At 31.3% G+C, this 17,911-nt stretch overlaps 2 protein-coding genes across 2 annotated transcripts in view; one reads left to right on the forward strand and one right to left on the reverse strand.

Annotated features, from left to right (window-relative positions):
* Positions 1-17,911, reverse strand: part of LOC115888295 (calexcitin-1) — a 233,935-nt gene that overhangs the window by 198,637 nt on the left and 17,387 nt on the right. The window lies entirely within an intron of this gene.
* Positions 2,985-4,672, forward strand: LOC115888293 (leucine carboxyl methyltransferase 1). The gene is made up of 2 exons (XM_030907971.1): positions 2,985-3,469; positions 3,562-4,672. The coding sequence occupies exon 2, from the start codon at positions 3,569-3,571 to the stop codon at positions 4,499-4,501; it is 933 nt and encodes a 310-aa protein (XP_030763831.1). The 5' UTR covers positions 2,985-3,469; positions 3,562-3,568; the 3' UTR covers positions 4,502-4,672.

Consider the following 17,911-nt stretch of genomic DNA (forward strand, 5'->3'; position numbering starts at 1 on the left):
TTTTTTTTTATTACGATAATGCAATTTTATTGTGGTGTATAAAACAATATTTTTTTCCATAGCGAGTTACGTTTTAAAAAATATTCAGAAATTATTATTTCAAGGAATTTATTACGAGTAGAAAAAATATTATGCTGGGTTGGCGTTGGTTTCTATGTAATTTGACAAATAAATAAAGCTGTCTCTTTAGTTGTCAGTTTTGAGTCAATATTTTTTAATTCTCTTTCGTGTCGATTGCTGATTGAATTGGAGCCAGAAATGGCTTAAAACGAAATAAGTAAATTACCAACAGATATTTAGGCTGAGGCGACAAACGCCATATCCAAACTACTTCCATTTAAATCCCGAATAACTTATGAAAAGGAATACAAAAATTTTCAAAAATGGAAGCAATTAAAAAACGTGCGAGAAGAAATAAAGTTTTTAACCTATCCTCGCTGTTAAAGTATCATTTAGTCTACCCTTGCGGGTTAAAGTACTATTTTATCTACTATTTTTGATAGATATAAGGCAATTTTAACAGTTGCTATGGAAAAAAAACATTTAATATAACTTTTTTATTTTTTCAGATAATAAAATGAAATTTGGTATGTTAATATATGACATAAATCGGGAGTGATTGACGTATTCAAATACTTTCGATCGCTTCCTGTTTGGCCGGAAATTACTACAACTTTGATGTGCACAATGATGTGCAAAAAATCTCCGATCTAGATCTTGTAGTTCTCTATAAACTTCTAATGCAGCCTGGGACACCCTGTATATTTTGCTAACATAATTATAACAAAGACATTGACTTACTACACTTTGACAATACAGCGAACTCTGTTCCAAGAGATTTCCTTACTCCTGGCTCTATGGATTTTAATAAATATACGTTGGTAGAAGTACAACAGTTAACCCCTTTTAGAACCTGAGACATTATGGATCTTGATTAACCCACTCTTCTCTACCTTATCTCCCTCAAACATACTGTTAATTATTATTATCGCACTTTAGCAATAATTATTTTCTTCCGCTTTTAGAATAAATTTTGGTTTAATTATGCTTTTACTTTATAGTAGTGTTTAATGAAAATTATAACTCATCTGCATTATAATCCATTTGTATAGAATATTTTGTGTGTATCTAAAAATATTTTTATCTCAAGTCATATATGTGTCAGTCACATATACAGGGTGGCATCTTTCATACGACGCGGTGGCTCCAAGAAGAACGGTACTTTATATCGAAATGAAATTTTGGGAGCATAATATATAGGTTAATTGAAAGCATTTTATAAAAATATACAGAGTTCTACAGGGTCTACCCCAAAAAGGTTCGCATCAAAGTTGTGTTTATTGTAATGGAACGCCCTATATATTAATTGACTTCGGGTTCTAGAAAAAAAATAATGTTGAGTTTTATTAAAGAAGCCTATGCCTAAAATTTAAGGATTTTGACATATTTTACATTTTGTGAAAATGAAGAATACATTTTAAATTTCAATAACAGCTACCTAAATTATAATTTACCCTGTATAGCCTGATATTTAATTACATTAACCATTGTATGTTAAATTAAATTTGACCCGAAAAGTTATACAGGGTGAAAGAAAATTAATACAGAACATTGCCCACTTTTAAAAGCTAAGTGACCCTTTTATTGTAAATGGAACACCCAGTATATTATATCGGTATTCACTGGAGAATTCATATATATTTTTTTATATTTTCATTTTTATAAGTGCATCAGTAGATCTTTATTATTTGATAAAATCGAGGTGGCTGTGCCTTTTGTTAATTTAACAAAATTTAATTTAATTTTAAAATTAATTTAAAAAAATTGTTCTTCATTTTTAAAAATTAGAAACTTACATATGCTCATAAAATTTCATTTCAATACAAACTGTCGTTGTCTTTGGAGCCTCTACGTCGTATGAGAGGCGCCACCCTCTACAGGGTATCCCATTTTCGTGTGTTTTATGGGGTTTCCCGTTTTTGAGTCGAGATACAAAGATACCGTTTTCACATCACTATGCTACTTTTTTATGAAATTATAGACGCTACACACATTTTCATAAAAAAGTTGCATATTGATATGAAAACCGCAACTTTGTAGCTCTACTCATAAACGAGAAATTCCGCAAAACACACGCAAATGGGACACCCTGTATATATTAGTGTATATGTAGTGAACATTCAAATACACATTAGTGTAGCTGTAATGAACATTCACATTAGCATTCGTATTCGCAAAATTTATACGAATATCTACGTTCAAAAATATATAAGATGTAAATATCATTGGATATAAATTAGACAAAGAAATATGAATTTATGAATGGTAATTAATAAATGCATTTTGATTTAGTTTATAATCATTCTGTACTTGCTACGCATGATTTTGGGCAAATTAAATTTCTAGGAAAATTTTCTGTAATATTTTACTCAACAAGAGTCTAACTTTTTTAATAAATATAAGTAAAAAACTGTTAACAGTAGATGTGAACTAAAACAATTCTTATTGTGCTTATTACTAACCCTATGAATTTTATTAACACAGTTTTTGCTTTGTTTTATAGGTATTATTAATAGAATACTTTGATTTAATGTCCGCTATATACAGATCGATACATCAAAATCGCACGTGCGAAATTATTTTATCGATTTCCGAGTTATTTTTACACAAAAGAAAGCGATCATTTTTCTATACATCCACATTATTTATATTTTCCTGTTTACTATATAACTCGTTCTAATAAAAAGTTTTATCTAGTTTGTATTTTAATATCCGAATTTTAACGTAAACTAGTCCTGTTTTATTTTGTGTTTACGGTTATTTTGAAATTTGCGCTCGCGCCTATGCTATGCAAGCGGAAACAATAGGCGATAACAGATTAATTTACGGGCCGCAAAATGCATATCGTAAGAGGCTTTAGGTAATGCTCTAACGTCAACGTAGAGACACGCTCTCTGAACAAATTTGAATTTATTTAAAATCGGGCCGCAATCCAAAGAAAATCTTTGGCGCGCCGCGTAGGTGCATTAAAATCGAAACGCGATAACCCACATTTATCGCGCCTGCTCAGTGTGTTGCCTAACCTTCGGGCGTCTAGCTGGCGAATGATCATTTCACCGTGCGACGATGCCGGGTTGCACAGCTCTCGACCGATTCGAACTCATTTATATTTCGTTGTGTATTAAGCTGGTCAATTATTACTGAACTCGACGTTTTTTTCACAAATTTTAGATACGTTGATTAAAATATATTGATAAAAGAATTTATGGCTACCTTTTTAATATAATTCAAATAATCTCGTAAGGAATTACGAGCAATATGGCAACGATGTTTATTTAGAAATTGGAAAAAGACGTTTGATGACCAATTTTGTCTTTAATCCGAAGAAATCCTTGATTTTTTTACTAAAGAAGTACACAGATATTCCAATAAGTATTCGATTCAATTAAAACTCGTCCAAATTAACATTGTAAGTATTTTTCTAAAGTACATATAGCTTTGCAACCTGTTAAAATACAGGTGATATAAATATAACCCAACTTTTTTGTATTGTTCTTTTAGGAAAACGATGGGCGATGAACCAGTTATGGCAACTAACGACGATGCTAGCGAATGTAAGAGAGGTGCCGTGCAATTAGGCTATTGGACCGATAATTACATCTCGTATTTTGTAAGGAACATCGACAGGCGTGCCCCAGAAATAAACAGAGGCTACTTTGCTCGTGTGAAAGGTGTCGACAACTTTATCCAAAGATTTATCGGCAAAGCCGGCAGTAATGCACAAATCATAAATTTTGGAGCGGGTTTCGACACGTTATACTGGCGTTTAAAAGACGAAGGTGTAGTTATTTCGTGTTACGTAGAATTAGACTTTCCCACAGTTACATCAAAAAAGTGTTACATGATCAAAAGAAACAAGCCTTTGCTGGACAGAATATACGAACAAGATGGCGAAGTGAGATTTAGCTCTACAGATATGCATTCGGGAAATTATCACTGTCTTGGAGTAGATTTAAGGAACATTTCAGTATTGAAAGACAAACTACATCAAGCAGAAATTAAATATGATAAACCCACGTTGTTTATTTCTGAGTGTGTTCTAGTGTACATTGAGAGTGAATGTGTAAACCGCCTGTTGCAGTGGTTATCAAGCACATTTTCTACAGGTTTATTTATAAACTACGAAATGTGCAACATGAATGACACATTCGGCGATATAATGATGGGAAACTTAAGAGCGAGAGGCTGTAATTTAGCTGGTATTGCACACTGTAAAAACCTTGAGACCCAGAGAGGGAGATTTCTCAATAACGGTTGGATAGGATCGAAAGCTTGGGATATGGTCGAAGTATACCATTCATTAGATCCGACAGAGAGAAATCGCATAGAGAAACTTGAATTTCTTGATGAGCAAGAGTTACTAGTGCAGCTTTTTCAACACTATTGCATCTGCATTGGGTGGTTGAGTAATGACTTTGCCGATTTTGATATTCACACATAAGTTTTTGAAGAGATTGCTTTTCCCCCCTTTTTCTTTAATAAGACTGTGATATTTTGTGAGGATGCAAATTTGTTTCTAGTTGTGTTTTTAATGTCAAGTATTTTCTCTTACATGTCATTGTGTGATATATGTAACTATATTATGTCTAAAAATAAAAATTATTTAAATCTAGGTGTTATGTGTTTTTCTAGCAACATACATCAATCCCATAAATATTAGTAACTTACTTTATCTTTATAGTGGTATATTACTAAAATAATTTTAAATTTAATAATAATTATATCAAATTCATATCAATTAATATCTTTATTTTTATTTTGAAAATTCAATCATTTATTTATCAGTCTATTTTTTTATAGTATAAATGAACTATTTCCTAAATAAATTTGTTGTAACATTACTTTTAGGACAATTTCAAAATATCTGCTATAATTAGTTATCTGAATGTTTAGTGAGGTGTAAAAATTTGTTAGTCACTTTTATAAAATAAAATTTATATGTAGTATATAATGAGTAAATATTCATATCTAACCATACATAAATAATACCATGTACTGTATGTTTGACCTATATAAGCATTCACAATACCATTATTTACAATTTACAGAATTAATACACTAAACACAATTTTTTGTTTCTGTATACTTAAGTACTACCCTGTAGATCAACCTAAGACGTTTATGGACTAAGACTACTAGATGGCAGGACCGGTTTCCCTACAGAAAAATATTTTTTGTTACTCTGAATTTTGAAGCTACCAATAAAAACAGAAAATAAAAATCGATAATTTTCGGACTGTGCCAATTGGTTACTAATCGACCAGATACTTTTTGTCTATTAGATATGCTATAAAAGCTGGCAATTATACAATTCGACCATTGTAAATACCCGACAAATTCTTCAAGGCCGACAATGCCGATGCTTCTCACTGATAAGAAATAAAAATGTTTGTTTAGATAATTTTCGAGGTATTTTTTCTTTCTGAATGCACATTTTGAAGTATTTTATATTCTTTGTCCCCTTGACCTATTATCCTGGTTGCACGTATGGAAGTTCTGTGTCTTCTAGTTTTAAAAAATGTTCTTATTTCTTTTTTCTTTGTAGTTGTAGTGTAAAATTAGATTAATTTATTAAGTTTAATTATAGTGTTTAGTGTAGCATGTTTGGTACAGTTTAGTAATGTTTTAATAGTTTATTTTGTGTTCAGTAGTAGGTGAAGGGATAATTTTGTTATTTTTTCTTTTTGTTTGATAAATTAGTAAGTTTGATAATTTGTTCAGTGTACTACACGAATAAGTAGTTGTGTAGTGTTTTTAAGAGATTATATTCGTTTATTTTGTAGTTGAGTAGTACCTAGGTGAAGGGGTATTTGGGTATTTCTTCTTTTTGTTTTTCTTGTAATAATTGTAGTAGTTCTATTAAGTATTGTGATAGATACACTATATCTTCCTTCAACTTCGTTGAAAAGTGCGTTATCATATAATCTTGGTTTTCTGGTAGCAGAATATACGAAAAAAAATATGATCAAATTTATTTGAAATTAAATTAATCTAGCCTTATTAATCAAATTAAACTAGTCAAATAATAATAATAGTTAGTTTTAAAATACTATACAGGGTGAGTTTCCTACGATGTTCTCTATGGGTATCTCGGAATCACTGACGCTTTTTTTTTCTGGATTATATTGTATTTATATACCAGAATATGCTACGTTATCCTACATTTAATTACCTTTGCTATAGTCTAAAAAATGTTGGGGTGTGATTCCTGATATTCGTTTTTAGGACAAAAAGTTTATACGAACAAGGGGTCTAAAGTACTTCCTTCCTGATCTACAGGGTGTTAAAAATTAAAAAATGAAATTTTTTGCTTGAAGTGAATTCTACGCCACTGCTTTTTTTCGAAAAATTTCTTTTTTGATTGTCAATATTTTTTTTGAGTAAAATTGATCTCTTGAGATTTTCTTATACTTTCAAGTACATTACATATCTCAAAACCGCTAGAAGCTTATGACATGAATATCATGGCGGGTTTTTACCTTGTTTTTACTTGATTTAATATTATTATACAGGGTGTTGCTTAATGACATGCTAATATTTAAGGGGGCGCACAGTGCTTCGTCCCATGGACAAAAATCAAAAAATAAGTTAAAATTTACTAATATCTGAATATATAATTTTATACTTATAGCAATGTTCAACCATCCTGTATATTATTTTTCATAAACAGCGTTTTTGTTAGCAAATATTTTCACTAAAAATAAATTTTGCGATCATTATCTCATCAGTGAAAAGAATAACATTCATAGTAGTTCTGTATATTATGGAGTTAAACGAGTACGTACTTAATTGAAAGCCACTATGGATATTAAGGTATGTACTTTAAATTTATTTCTAAACAAGTTCGTGATTGTTTAGCTTTTATTTATTTTTTAAGATGATTCTTAAATGGGTATAAAAATTTTACGTTTTCAAACTTCAAAAAGGCATTTAAAAAAACATATCAAAACATATCGTATTTATTGAATATTTTTGTTGCCATATTCATACACTTTTAATTTTTGTATAGTTCACCTGCGTCTGCTTGCGACGAACTTTATTTTATAATACTTTTCAGATGGAGTAAAATTGATAAGCAATGCCGATCTGGCTAATACTTGGCTTGATCATAAGGACAAGAACTCAAAATTATTTGTATTTCAAAAATATGTTCTTATTAGATATTGATGAACCTTCCAGTCAAATGAGACACCACTTGTGCCTGAAAAAAGTCCACTATGTTGGAGCGAAACGTCGCATAAAAAAGTGTCCATCTTTCAGTTTATTATAAAATCTCATGCCCAAGAAAAGGAAAAATAATATATGAATATGGTCTATTAAAGAGGTAACTATTAACATCCGAACCCCTCATACCGACAAAATGAACAGTAACAACGCGAAAAAGTAACATATTAGAAAATGATGTACAGAAATATCTTATATGTGAGGATACTTCATCTACCTGTGATTTGGATACTATAAATTTGGAAGATTCTGTCAGCATTGATCCTCCTGAATCAGAGTAGTTACGATCTATGCATTTTGTTGTCCTAAAGTAAATTTATAGTATCTTAAGTTTTTTTTTAATTAAATATAACATTAATGTTTCTTTTTCATTAAAGAAAAACATTTTTATCTTATATTAGGCTTATATTGTAGGAATCATGTTCTAATGTTATTTCAATTCTTTTTTATCACAGGTATTTATTTAATACTTACACCGTTTTCATACTATAACTTATTATTTGCTTAGATGGAACACAGCTCCAACATTATTATTATTTATAAGATTTTTTTTTCATAAACGTGGGACTAAGAACATTATCATTTAGTACAATGAGAGTACTCATCATTTGTGTCAAATACCCCTAGTTTGAATAAATTGCTTAAAATAAAAGAGAAGTTTTGGATTTTTGTCCTCTAGAGCCATATGTTCGAAGCAGTGTAGGGCGATTCTTGGACCTATTCTAAGAAAAAAACTTCATATGAATGTATGTCCTAAACATTTTAACTTTTGACATACAGGGTGGTAAAATTTTCAAAAAAATCTTCATTCTTTTCTAAACAATTTTCATCTCTTGATTTTTTTTTCGTCCTTTGTTTTTCGTCCTTTTTTCGCTACTCAAGAAATCAATCTTTTCAAAAGGACGGACAATCAAGATCTTTTCTCAAAAAATCAGTGGCGTACAATTAATTTTAATGAAAAAATCCGGGGGTGTGTGTGTACGGACGCTACTGGTCCAAATAGAAAAACAACAGTTAATGGAAAAACTGTTAGACACCACACACCAATATTGAATGAAATATCTAAAGTATTTCCGACATAATGTAAAAAATTCGATTTTTTTAAATTTTAACACCACTCTAGGAGGCAAATAGGTACTTTAGACCACATGTTCATATAAAAAAATCTTAAAAATAGATCAGGAATCACACTCTAATTTTTTTAGACTACTGTTGCACCACCATTTATAATTTCATTTCTAATGTATCTAAAGTATTTTTTACATGTGTTTTTACATTTTCAGGTTCTTTGCCATTATGAAATGAAAGGGGCATACCAGTATAAAACCTATTTGGTAAGTATTTTAAATGAAAATAATATAAGGGTTATTAACGCGTATACATATAATATTATGAATTAATTCAAATATTTTAATAATATAATTTAAATTATTATACATACCTAATTATTAGTATTATTTAAATTAATTGTTCTATTAATAATCAATATAATACCTAGTAAAATTAAAATAAAATAGAATTGTATGGGTTTTGTTTTACTACTTTATGCATTTGCATATATTTCCATATTTTATAAAAATTATGACAGCATAATATAGTTCAAATCTGAGAATAATATTACCAAATAGATTAAAGTCCTAAAATAAAGTCCTAAAAATAGAAAGAAAAGAAAGTCTAGATAGTCTAGAAAATAAAGTCCTAAAAATCTAAAGGCGTTTCTATGTTAATACAATTTCGATTTCATTCTTTTATAGATGGTTATTTATTATTAATTTTGATTAACCTCATATTTTGTGCTGTTGTTAAAGTATCACATTTTCCGAAAACTAGTATCACCCTTTCCGTAGCATTGATCTAACTAAATTTTGCGCTTCTTTAGCATTTTAAAACAGCAACCAATATGACTTTAATTAAGATTCTATCAATAACAATTTATCGAAGAACGAAAACGAAATTATATTACCATAGAAACGCGTTTTGATTTTTTGGGCTTTGAAAAAATTGAACTAGAGTAAACGCCACGAATGTTTGGGAGTGATTCATCGCTTGATGAAGTTAGAATCGACACGCGCGCTATCATTTTTACATTAAAAACGTTAATTCTTACCGCAGACGTAGGTTCTTAAAGCCCGATCTAATCATCTGCCTGCGCTCCTCCTACTTATTCTAAAATGTTAGCGTGATTGACAAAGACGATACTACCATTGGTATGCTTGCAGTGCGACCAATGGGGCATTCCATTTTATATTTATAACCAAATATATGTTTTGACAAGACTTTGACAGTTAAAACAACAAATTACAACAAATTATATATTGATTATTATATGACTTGAAACACCACGGCACTGGAATTAAGTTTTATGTGACCTTGAACAGATTAGTTCACATGGTAGCGACCGATGAATCACTCCCAAACATTCGTGGCGTTTACTATATATTTTCATGTTTATTTTTATTTTCTCTAAAACGGTATGGAAATTTGAAAAAGTATAAACGGGATTAGGTCAAGAACAGTTAACCTAATAGGACTGCTCATTCAGCCAAAAGTGTCCCCCAGATGCATGCGAAAACTACTCGCTTTGTGACGTCATTGTAGCCCTTGTCATGGTTATTAGTCCTTATCCGGCAACCAATAATACATACACGTGCATTATTGGTTACCGAATGCAAAACGTTCATTATTTAGTTTATTTATTTAAACACCTTATATGTATGCAGTATAGAAAATTAACTGTATAAATCGTATTAAATACTCGGATAATGCATTTTTAAGAACAGCAGTTCCCAGCATCACCTTTTGCAAGCATTCTTTTTAGAGTACTTCCATATTTTGCTTTAAAATAATTAATAAACAAAATCGTGGGCACTTAGTATGCACTTTGTCACAATCCACAACACAAAATGAACGTATTTATACACTCTGTAGCTCTAAAAAATTTAAGGACACCTTTTTCACATTTAAAATTGACAAAACAATTAACTCAAAATTTCTCAGCTGTTATTTTTATAAGTTTACCATAGGCAACTAATAATACACACTATCATGACAAGGCCACGAAGGCTTTGACAAGGGCTACAATGACGTCACAACTGTCAGCTGAAGCGCGGGAAGAGGCGAACGTACGTCTTATGAGGATGAGCAATCCTATCAGTTTACCGTTCTTGGGATTAGGTAACCATTTTAGAACCAGCAAAACTTTTTATGAAGAATACATTTTTTTCAAAATGTCAGTAATAAAAAAGTCTTTCCTCTTGCAAAGATAACCTCGGTACACATTTAGTTAAGCTTAGAAATATGGATCGCCTTAATTTTTCATGTAAAATTATGTGAAAATTTTATTTAATGTCATTTCCAAGCCATCTTTTCAGGATTTTTTTTACAACCATACCGCTATTGAATAATAATACATTATTAGTTTCAAATTTCAAAAGATAGAAAACAGTGAAATGGCGATCTCTTCAACAATTTCGATAGATATATTACGCTCAATAGTCGAATTCGGGCAATGCCCCAGAAAAATACGCCAATTTAGTTTTGAGCAAGGAATATTTCTCAAACCCGAAAAATTAATTTTATTCGATTTTTTTTGCTTATAGTGTGATTTGATTGCATTGGTTTCACTCTTTTTGGTTGGATTGGTTTAGTTATTTGGCGAGTTGGTTAGCGTGGTTAGTTGGAGGGTGTTAATTCATTGGTTTTTCGGGTTTGGGAAATATTCCTTGCTCAAAACTAGATTTGCATTTTTTTTTCGGTCATTGCCCGAATTCGACTATTGAGCGTAACAGATATATCATAAATACCTACAGTACCTATAGAGTCCTACATCTCTGATTTCCTTTTAATCCTTACATCGATATCCCTTCTATACTACGTTCATAAACCAGGAAGAAACCGGAGGGCATTGAAAATACCTCCCCCCCTCCGGAAATCTAATAATAATTGCGTGTTCCTATTGTGGCCGTGCTGGCGGCGAATCGACCCCATCCTATCGAAATGATTATTTATTAGCTCTATGGATCGACCTGCTACCATATATTTTATAATCTAGACACGCCCTTTGTTATCTTTCAGTTTAGAACAGTAGCCCATCGATGACATTTTCTATATAATTTTACATATAAAATAACAACGATCATCATGTCTAAGCTGTCTCTGGTGCAACAATCTCTGAATATATAAATGACCTACTCTAAGTACATATTGTTGAACTCACTGAAGAAGAACTAAAAAAATTGGAGAGTAATAATGAAATTTAAGAAAGAAATGAGGATGTAGTCCTGGAATCATAGCTAACAGTGAAACATTTACACAAATATCTTACCATATCACATGATCTTTGAAAATTCAAGAAATAAGTTTGAAAATTACACGAGAGGTCTTTGTGATATTGGCATCATTTTATAAATGTTACTTGTACTTATGTATATCTATGTATAATGTTCACATACACGAAGAAATATAATCACTCTCTTCATAATACATATGTATTTACTATACAGGGTGAGTCTTAAATATATGTAAGTCTAATTGTTTTCAGGGTTGGTAGACTTCGATAAAAGAAACATTTTTTCTCTTTATTATTTTACTTTGAATATTTCTAACACTTTAACTGCCACGTGTATTATTATTTAGGAAATGTCAATGTGGCCTCGTCAGACACTAGTGACTGATATTCATTTGGTAAGGGATCGAAATGTCTTTTATAAAAACACAGTCCGCTACGACTGATATGGCAGTTAAAGCGTTAAAAATATATTTATTTATTTAATCTCACCCTGTATACAGTATGTCCCTGGATTGTTTTTACAAGAGGAAAAACTTTTTTATTGTTGACATTTTAAGAAAAATGCATTCTTCATAAAATTTTTCGCTCGTTCTAAAATCGTTTATACCTTTTATACTTTTCCAAATTATCATACCGTTTTAGAGAAATTAGAGAAAACTTGAAAATATAGGTGAATTATTTCCTAAATGGTAATATAATTTCGTTTTTTTTTCTTTGATAGATTGTTGTTGATAGAATTTTAATTAACGTAATATTTTTTGCTGTTTTAAAATGTTAAAGAATAAAATACACACAAAATTATTTAAAAAATTGTCTAATTATTTATTATTTCTGGTTACGGTAACGTAACTTTTATACGTATTATTTATGTAGTCTGTAGCAAAGTTTTTAGTTTACGAATTTAGTTTTGTGTTTCTAGTTTTAATTGTCTAAATCCCTTCATAATGAATACTAGTTGAATGGATTTATATGAAACCTGGGTGCTAATAAAAGTATCATTTACAGATTTCTCTTAAGAACAATAAAAGAACATTGCTTTTAAATAATGTCCGTGGACCATACTTTTGTTGATATCGGGTCAATTAATAATTTTCCCAAGTGGATATATTGATAATGTTACTAGTATTACTCATCAAGCAATACCGAGAGCAATACTCATCATCATGATGAGTATATGATTGAGTACCAGTATTACTCATCAAGCAATACTGGGGTACGTGTTGTGCAACTCAATTTGACCGCATTTTCAAGCTCCAGAAGAGAGCTGTTCGATATTCACTGGGACTAAACAGCAGAACTGATTGCCAGGACTTTTTTAAAGAATTAAAATTAAAAACTATTCCTTCCTTATTTATATTTGAATCCGTTTGCCTAATACGGAAGCATGTATCAGCTTCTCAAGAAAGGTCATCTCACACTTATCCACTCAGGAACGCGGAGCAAGATCTTTATCTACATACCCTACGCTCAGAGTTAGTTAAAAGTTCAATATTATACAACTCGAAAAAAATCACCTGCCATTTGAAATCAAATCCATAACATCATTTTCTTCATTTCGCAAAGCATTGAACTCTTATTTACTAGACAAGACTTTCTACGCCGTAAATGACTTATATTTTGATAATCGAATTTGATGTTGTAAACACTGGTCTAATGTTTGCTATTGCTATATTTACCAATGACATCGAAATACATTTATTTATAGGTCATTGATATTTACTATAAACTATAACTAAATATTTTTGAATATTATTTTTATTTTTTTTATTCCTTGACATTGTAAACATTTATAAATGTTTATTTTAAACAATAAGACTGACAATGTTATTTGTATAATGTTTTGTATTATCTTTCGTTTGTTTGTTTGTGTACCTTGTTTGTTTACTTTGTTTGTTTAGTTTACCTTTGTCTACAAATTGTAAAATTTTTTTGACAATAAAGGCATTTATTTACTACTCTTGTATTAGTCAATTAAGACTGTAAACAAACATATCATATACGATTTTATATACTAATTCATTATAATAAAATTAAATCATAAAAATATTGTAATTTATATTCGTGCAGTTTAAGTGAAAAATTTTGTTTCTAAATATTTACTATACATATATAATAAATGCGTATTCAAATTAATAATTCTGTGGAATATATGTATATCAATATAACATAAAACGGAGATGTAATTAACGGACTATCATCGTACCAATAGCTATTTTAGAAACGTCTAGGTTTATTTATTTGACTGAGATTTATGAAAAAAATCCTTTGCCTCCGGTACAGATACCGCCACGTTTTGGAAACAGCACAAAACAAAACAAAATTGAACGAGGCAGTAAAAAACGCCAAAAAAAATCTGCCTTTTTTTTAAGAGTAGTTTTCAGGCGCTTTTAAGAATCGAAAGTAGGTCGATGCAAACCGAAGTGGGCCAAGACAACTGGAAATAAATCGAAATGCGTCAAAGTTGGGCGACGAAATGCGACCTTGACATGTTTCGAATTGTTTCTCGCATAGTGTGTACGCTGTTTATCACTTTAACAATAGCAAAAAATATGACAAAATTATTGCCATAAAAATGCCTTTTTATTTTCAGCATTTTAAGAAAAAAATTGAACCATATTTTCATGTATTTTTTTCTAATTTTCTCTAAAACGGTATGGAAATTTGAAAAAGTATAAAGTGGAGATTAATCGTTTTAAAACAAGTAAACGGAAGTTTTTATGGAGAATGCATTTTTCCCAAAATGCCAAAAATAAACAAGGTTATATATCCTCACGTAAAGACAATTCGGGAACATACTGTATAGTTTATGTAAATAAGTATAGTTTCAATATACGCGTAAAACGCAGGACTCCTTCTACTACATTTATTTTTTTTTACCAAAAAGACCATGATTATTAATTATAAGGCCGAATGTCTGCAAAGCAATAAGGAAAATATCACGAGTAATAAAAATATTTGGCGCCTAGGGAGGGGGTAGTTTGGAAGTAAGGGCTGGCCTACTAAATCATCGAGGTCTAATTATGGGCAGGGGTCGGGTAAAAACAATCCCGATTCGATAGTGACTTAATTAAAAGGTCCGATTCGGGGAGAGTTAGGTTAATTGGGGTGTTGCAAAAACATTGTTTCTGAGACAAAGTGTTTTGGATTGAGGGTTTGGAATAAGGAGGGTGATTAAAAATTAGTTATTGGTCAGACTGTTTTTAATGAACTCTGAGATTTTTTCGGCTAAGAAGGCCTTCGGCCGGAAAGTTCAGCTCTCTAGCCGCATAGAAAATTCTCCAAAACATTCTAAGAATTTTTTTTCTTATTGTTATAATAAAAAAATTAAGGCGTCTGTTGTGCTGTCCGAATTTGTTTATAGACTAAGAACTAGTTAAGTTGCGAGCATTCGAAAAGTTGACCTAAATAATTCGATTAGTTGTATTTCGGGTCCTGAAATGTAATCGAATTTGAAAAAAATTGAAATATATTAAATTCTCAAAAGTATTCGAATTTGAAAATATTCGAAGTGGATTCGATTGTCGAAAATATTCGAATTCAAACATATTCGAAATATATGTGATTCTCAAGAGTATTCGATTTCAAAAAGATTCGAAATGTATTCGATTCTCAGAAGTATTCGTATGAATATCATCAAGAGTATAACCACGTACAGCTGTGAAGTGTGGTCAATTAAAGAAACAACAAAACGAATGCTGGAAGCTATAGAGATGGATTTTTGGAGGAGAGCAGCAGGCAAATCAAGACACTAACGAATAACTAATGAACGCATAAGATAGATTATGGAAGTTAAACATACAATCGTGGACGAGATAAAAAAAAGACAACTCATATGGACGGGCATGTCCAAAGAATTGCAGAAATAAGAATCCCAAGGCAAATCATAAACTGGAAACCTGCAGAAGGAAGAAAACCGGGTAGACTGAGAAGAAGTTGCCAGGAAGGGATTGACATTTTTGTGGAGGAAAGAGCTCTCGGAGACGGTGCATGGAGAGACAGACAATCGGAAGACGTAGAACGTTTAAACCGATTAATACATAGAAGTATTCGTATTCAAGAAGATTAGAAATGTTTTCGATTCTGAAAATAATCGAATAAAAGGCATTTGATTCTAAAACTCATCCGATTCCCCTTCACTAACCAGGTACTACGAGTAGAGTAATGTATAAGTATGGGTGCCGGGTCACAGCGGCATTCAAGGCAACGAAAAAGCCGATGAACCTACTAGGCAAGGATCATCGGCATCCTATCTTGGTTCAGAGCCAGTACTGGGCATAGTACTGGGAATACCCAAATATATGGCTGGTAGTGCAGTATCACTCTGGATCAGGGAAAAGCTGAATCTCCACTGGAAAGAAGATAGTGGCATAGCAAGGCCTTTATCCAAGGACCTAGCTCTAAAACTACAAAGGATCAGGTTTCTTGACATGAGATATGGTTGTCAAATGTCACCTGAATAAGCTCAACCTGTATCAAGGAAGTCTTTGCTGCAGACTCTGCGAAAAAGATCCTGAAACAGAAACATGATATGATGAAACATCTGCTGAATAGGATGCATGCCACGTAGCTGCATTTTGAAAGGGGTTTCGTTGAGTTGACAATATTTGGCTATACTTCCTAATACACTGTGAATTTGAAGATCGCTTCTGGGTATCGCCAATTCAATTATGAGTATCAATTTTTTATAACAATTATAATTTAATTTATGAATAATTATTGTTAAAAAAGAAAATCTAATATTTTTTAAGTTTTCAGCATTATTTTAGAAATTGGTTAAAATTTGTATGTATTTATCTTAAAAGTCTATTACGCTGTACTTTCGGGTCGCTCTCAAGGGTCGAGTAAAGCGGGGGTATGGCCGAAGGATACATAGGTATATATTATATTTCAGAAATCTGCCTAAATTTTCAGTACGAGCCAATTCCATCTGAAATCTGCCTAAGGCTTAATTTGAAGATCGCTTCTGGGTATCGCCAATTCAATTATGAGTGTCAATTTTTTATAACAATTATAATTTAATTTATGAATAATTATTGTTAAAAAAGAAAATCTAATATTTTTTAAGTTTTCAGCATTATTTTAGAAATTGGTTAAAATTTGTATGTATTTATCTTAAAAGTCTATTACGCTGTACTTTCGGGTCGCTCTCAAGGGTCGAGTAAAGCGGGGGTATGGCCGAAGGATACATAGGTATATATTATATTTCAGAAATCTGCCTAAGGCTTAGCCCGATCGTGTCGTGTTAAGTCACACCCAAAATTCGAAACACACGTGCTTGGATTAAGACTTGATTAAGGTTTGCAGAGCTTCAGCATTTGCCGTAAAGTAGCGAGCAATTTGTTACAAAACAATATAAATTATATATCACTGTAATCACAAACTTCAATCTATTTCCGTATTGTAACGGAATTTTAAATTATGTCTTATTTTCGAGAAAATTTAGTCCAAACATTAGGAATATTTCGTTGATGATTGACCATCAAAATCTTAAAAATAAAGAAGTTGTCTAAAAATGTGATACAATACGTATACAGACCGGACCACCCTAGTAGTAACATAGGCAGAACAGGACGAATTAGCGTATACCCGTCCGCCGGATAAAAAGCAGGCGAAAAAATGCGATAAAATAAAAATAGGTAGATATGTGATAAGAATGTTTCAGAATTTGTATTTATTCGTGTTTTAATAGCTAAACCGAACACATAGATTCTCGCGACAGTTCTCGTGTAAAATTTATTTTTTAAGTAAAATAATGGATGTTTACGAAGTTCGTGAGAAAATTCAAATTGTAAAATGGTATTTTCAAAATAGGTCTTATCGGGATATACAAACAATTTTTCCACAAACTTTTGTAAACAGGCCAATTCCATCTTTACCTACTGTATCAAGAGTTATTAATAATTTTGAAACACATGCGGATGCGTGTTCCCACAAAAACACAAAAAGCCTGATGTGTTAATTAATGAAGAACAGGAGTTAAAGCAAGTGTTCATTTGTGCTACCGTGGATCAAAATCCCACGTTTTCAAGTAATCAAATTGCTGAGGGGGTTGTCCTGCCCACAATGCCCGTATTGTTCAAGAATATATATATATAATATATATTCTTGAACATATAATATTATTCATTATACATTATATAACTATTTTGTGGCCCGCTAGATCACCAGATCTTTCTCCCAATGATTTATTTTTGTGGGGTTATGTAAAATCCAAAGTGTATGGTCATAATAGGGCTAATAATCTGAATGAGCTTCAAGTAAAAATACGAGAGTCTTTCCAAACTATTAGCCCTAATATGTTAGCCAATATCAGACGGGGATTTTACGACCGCCTAGGCT

The sequence above is a fragment of the Sitophilus oryzae genome, unplaced genomic scaffold (assembly GCF_002938485.1).
Source record: "Sitophilus oryzae breed Bouriz unplaced genomic scaffold, Soryzae_2.0 scaffold_706_pilon_pilon, whole genome shotgun sequence".
Taxonomy (NCBI): Eukaryota; Metazoa; Arthropoda; class Insecta; order Coleoptera; family Curculionidae; genus Sitophilus; species Sitophilus oryzae.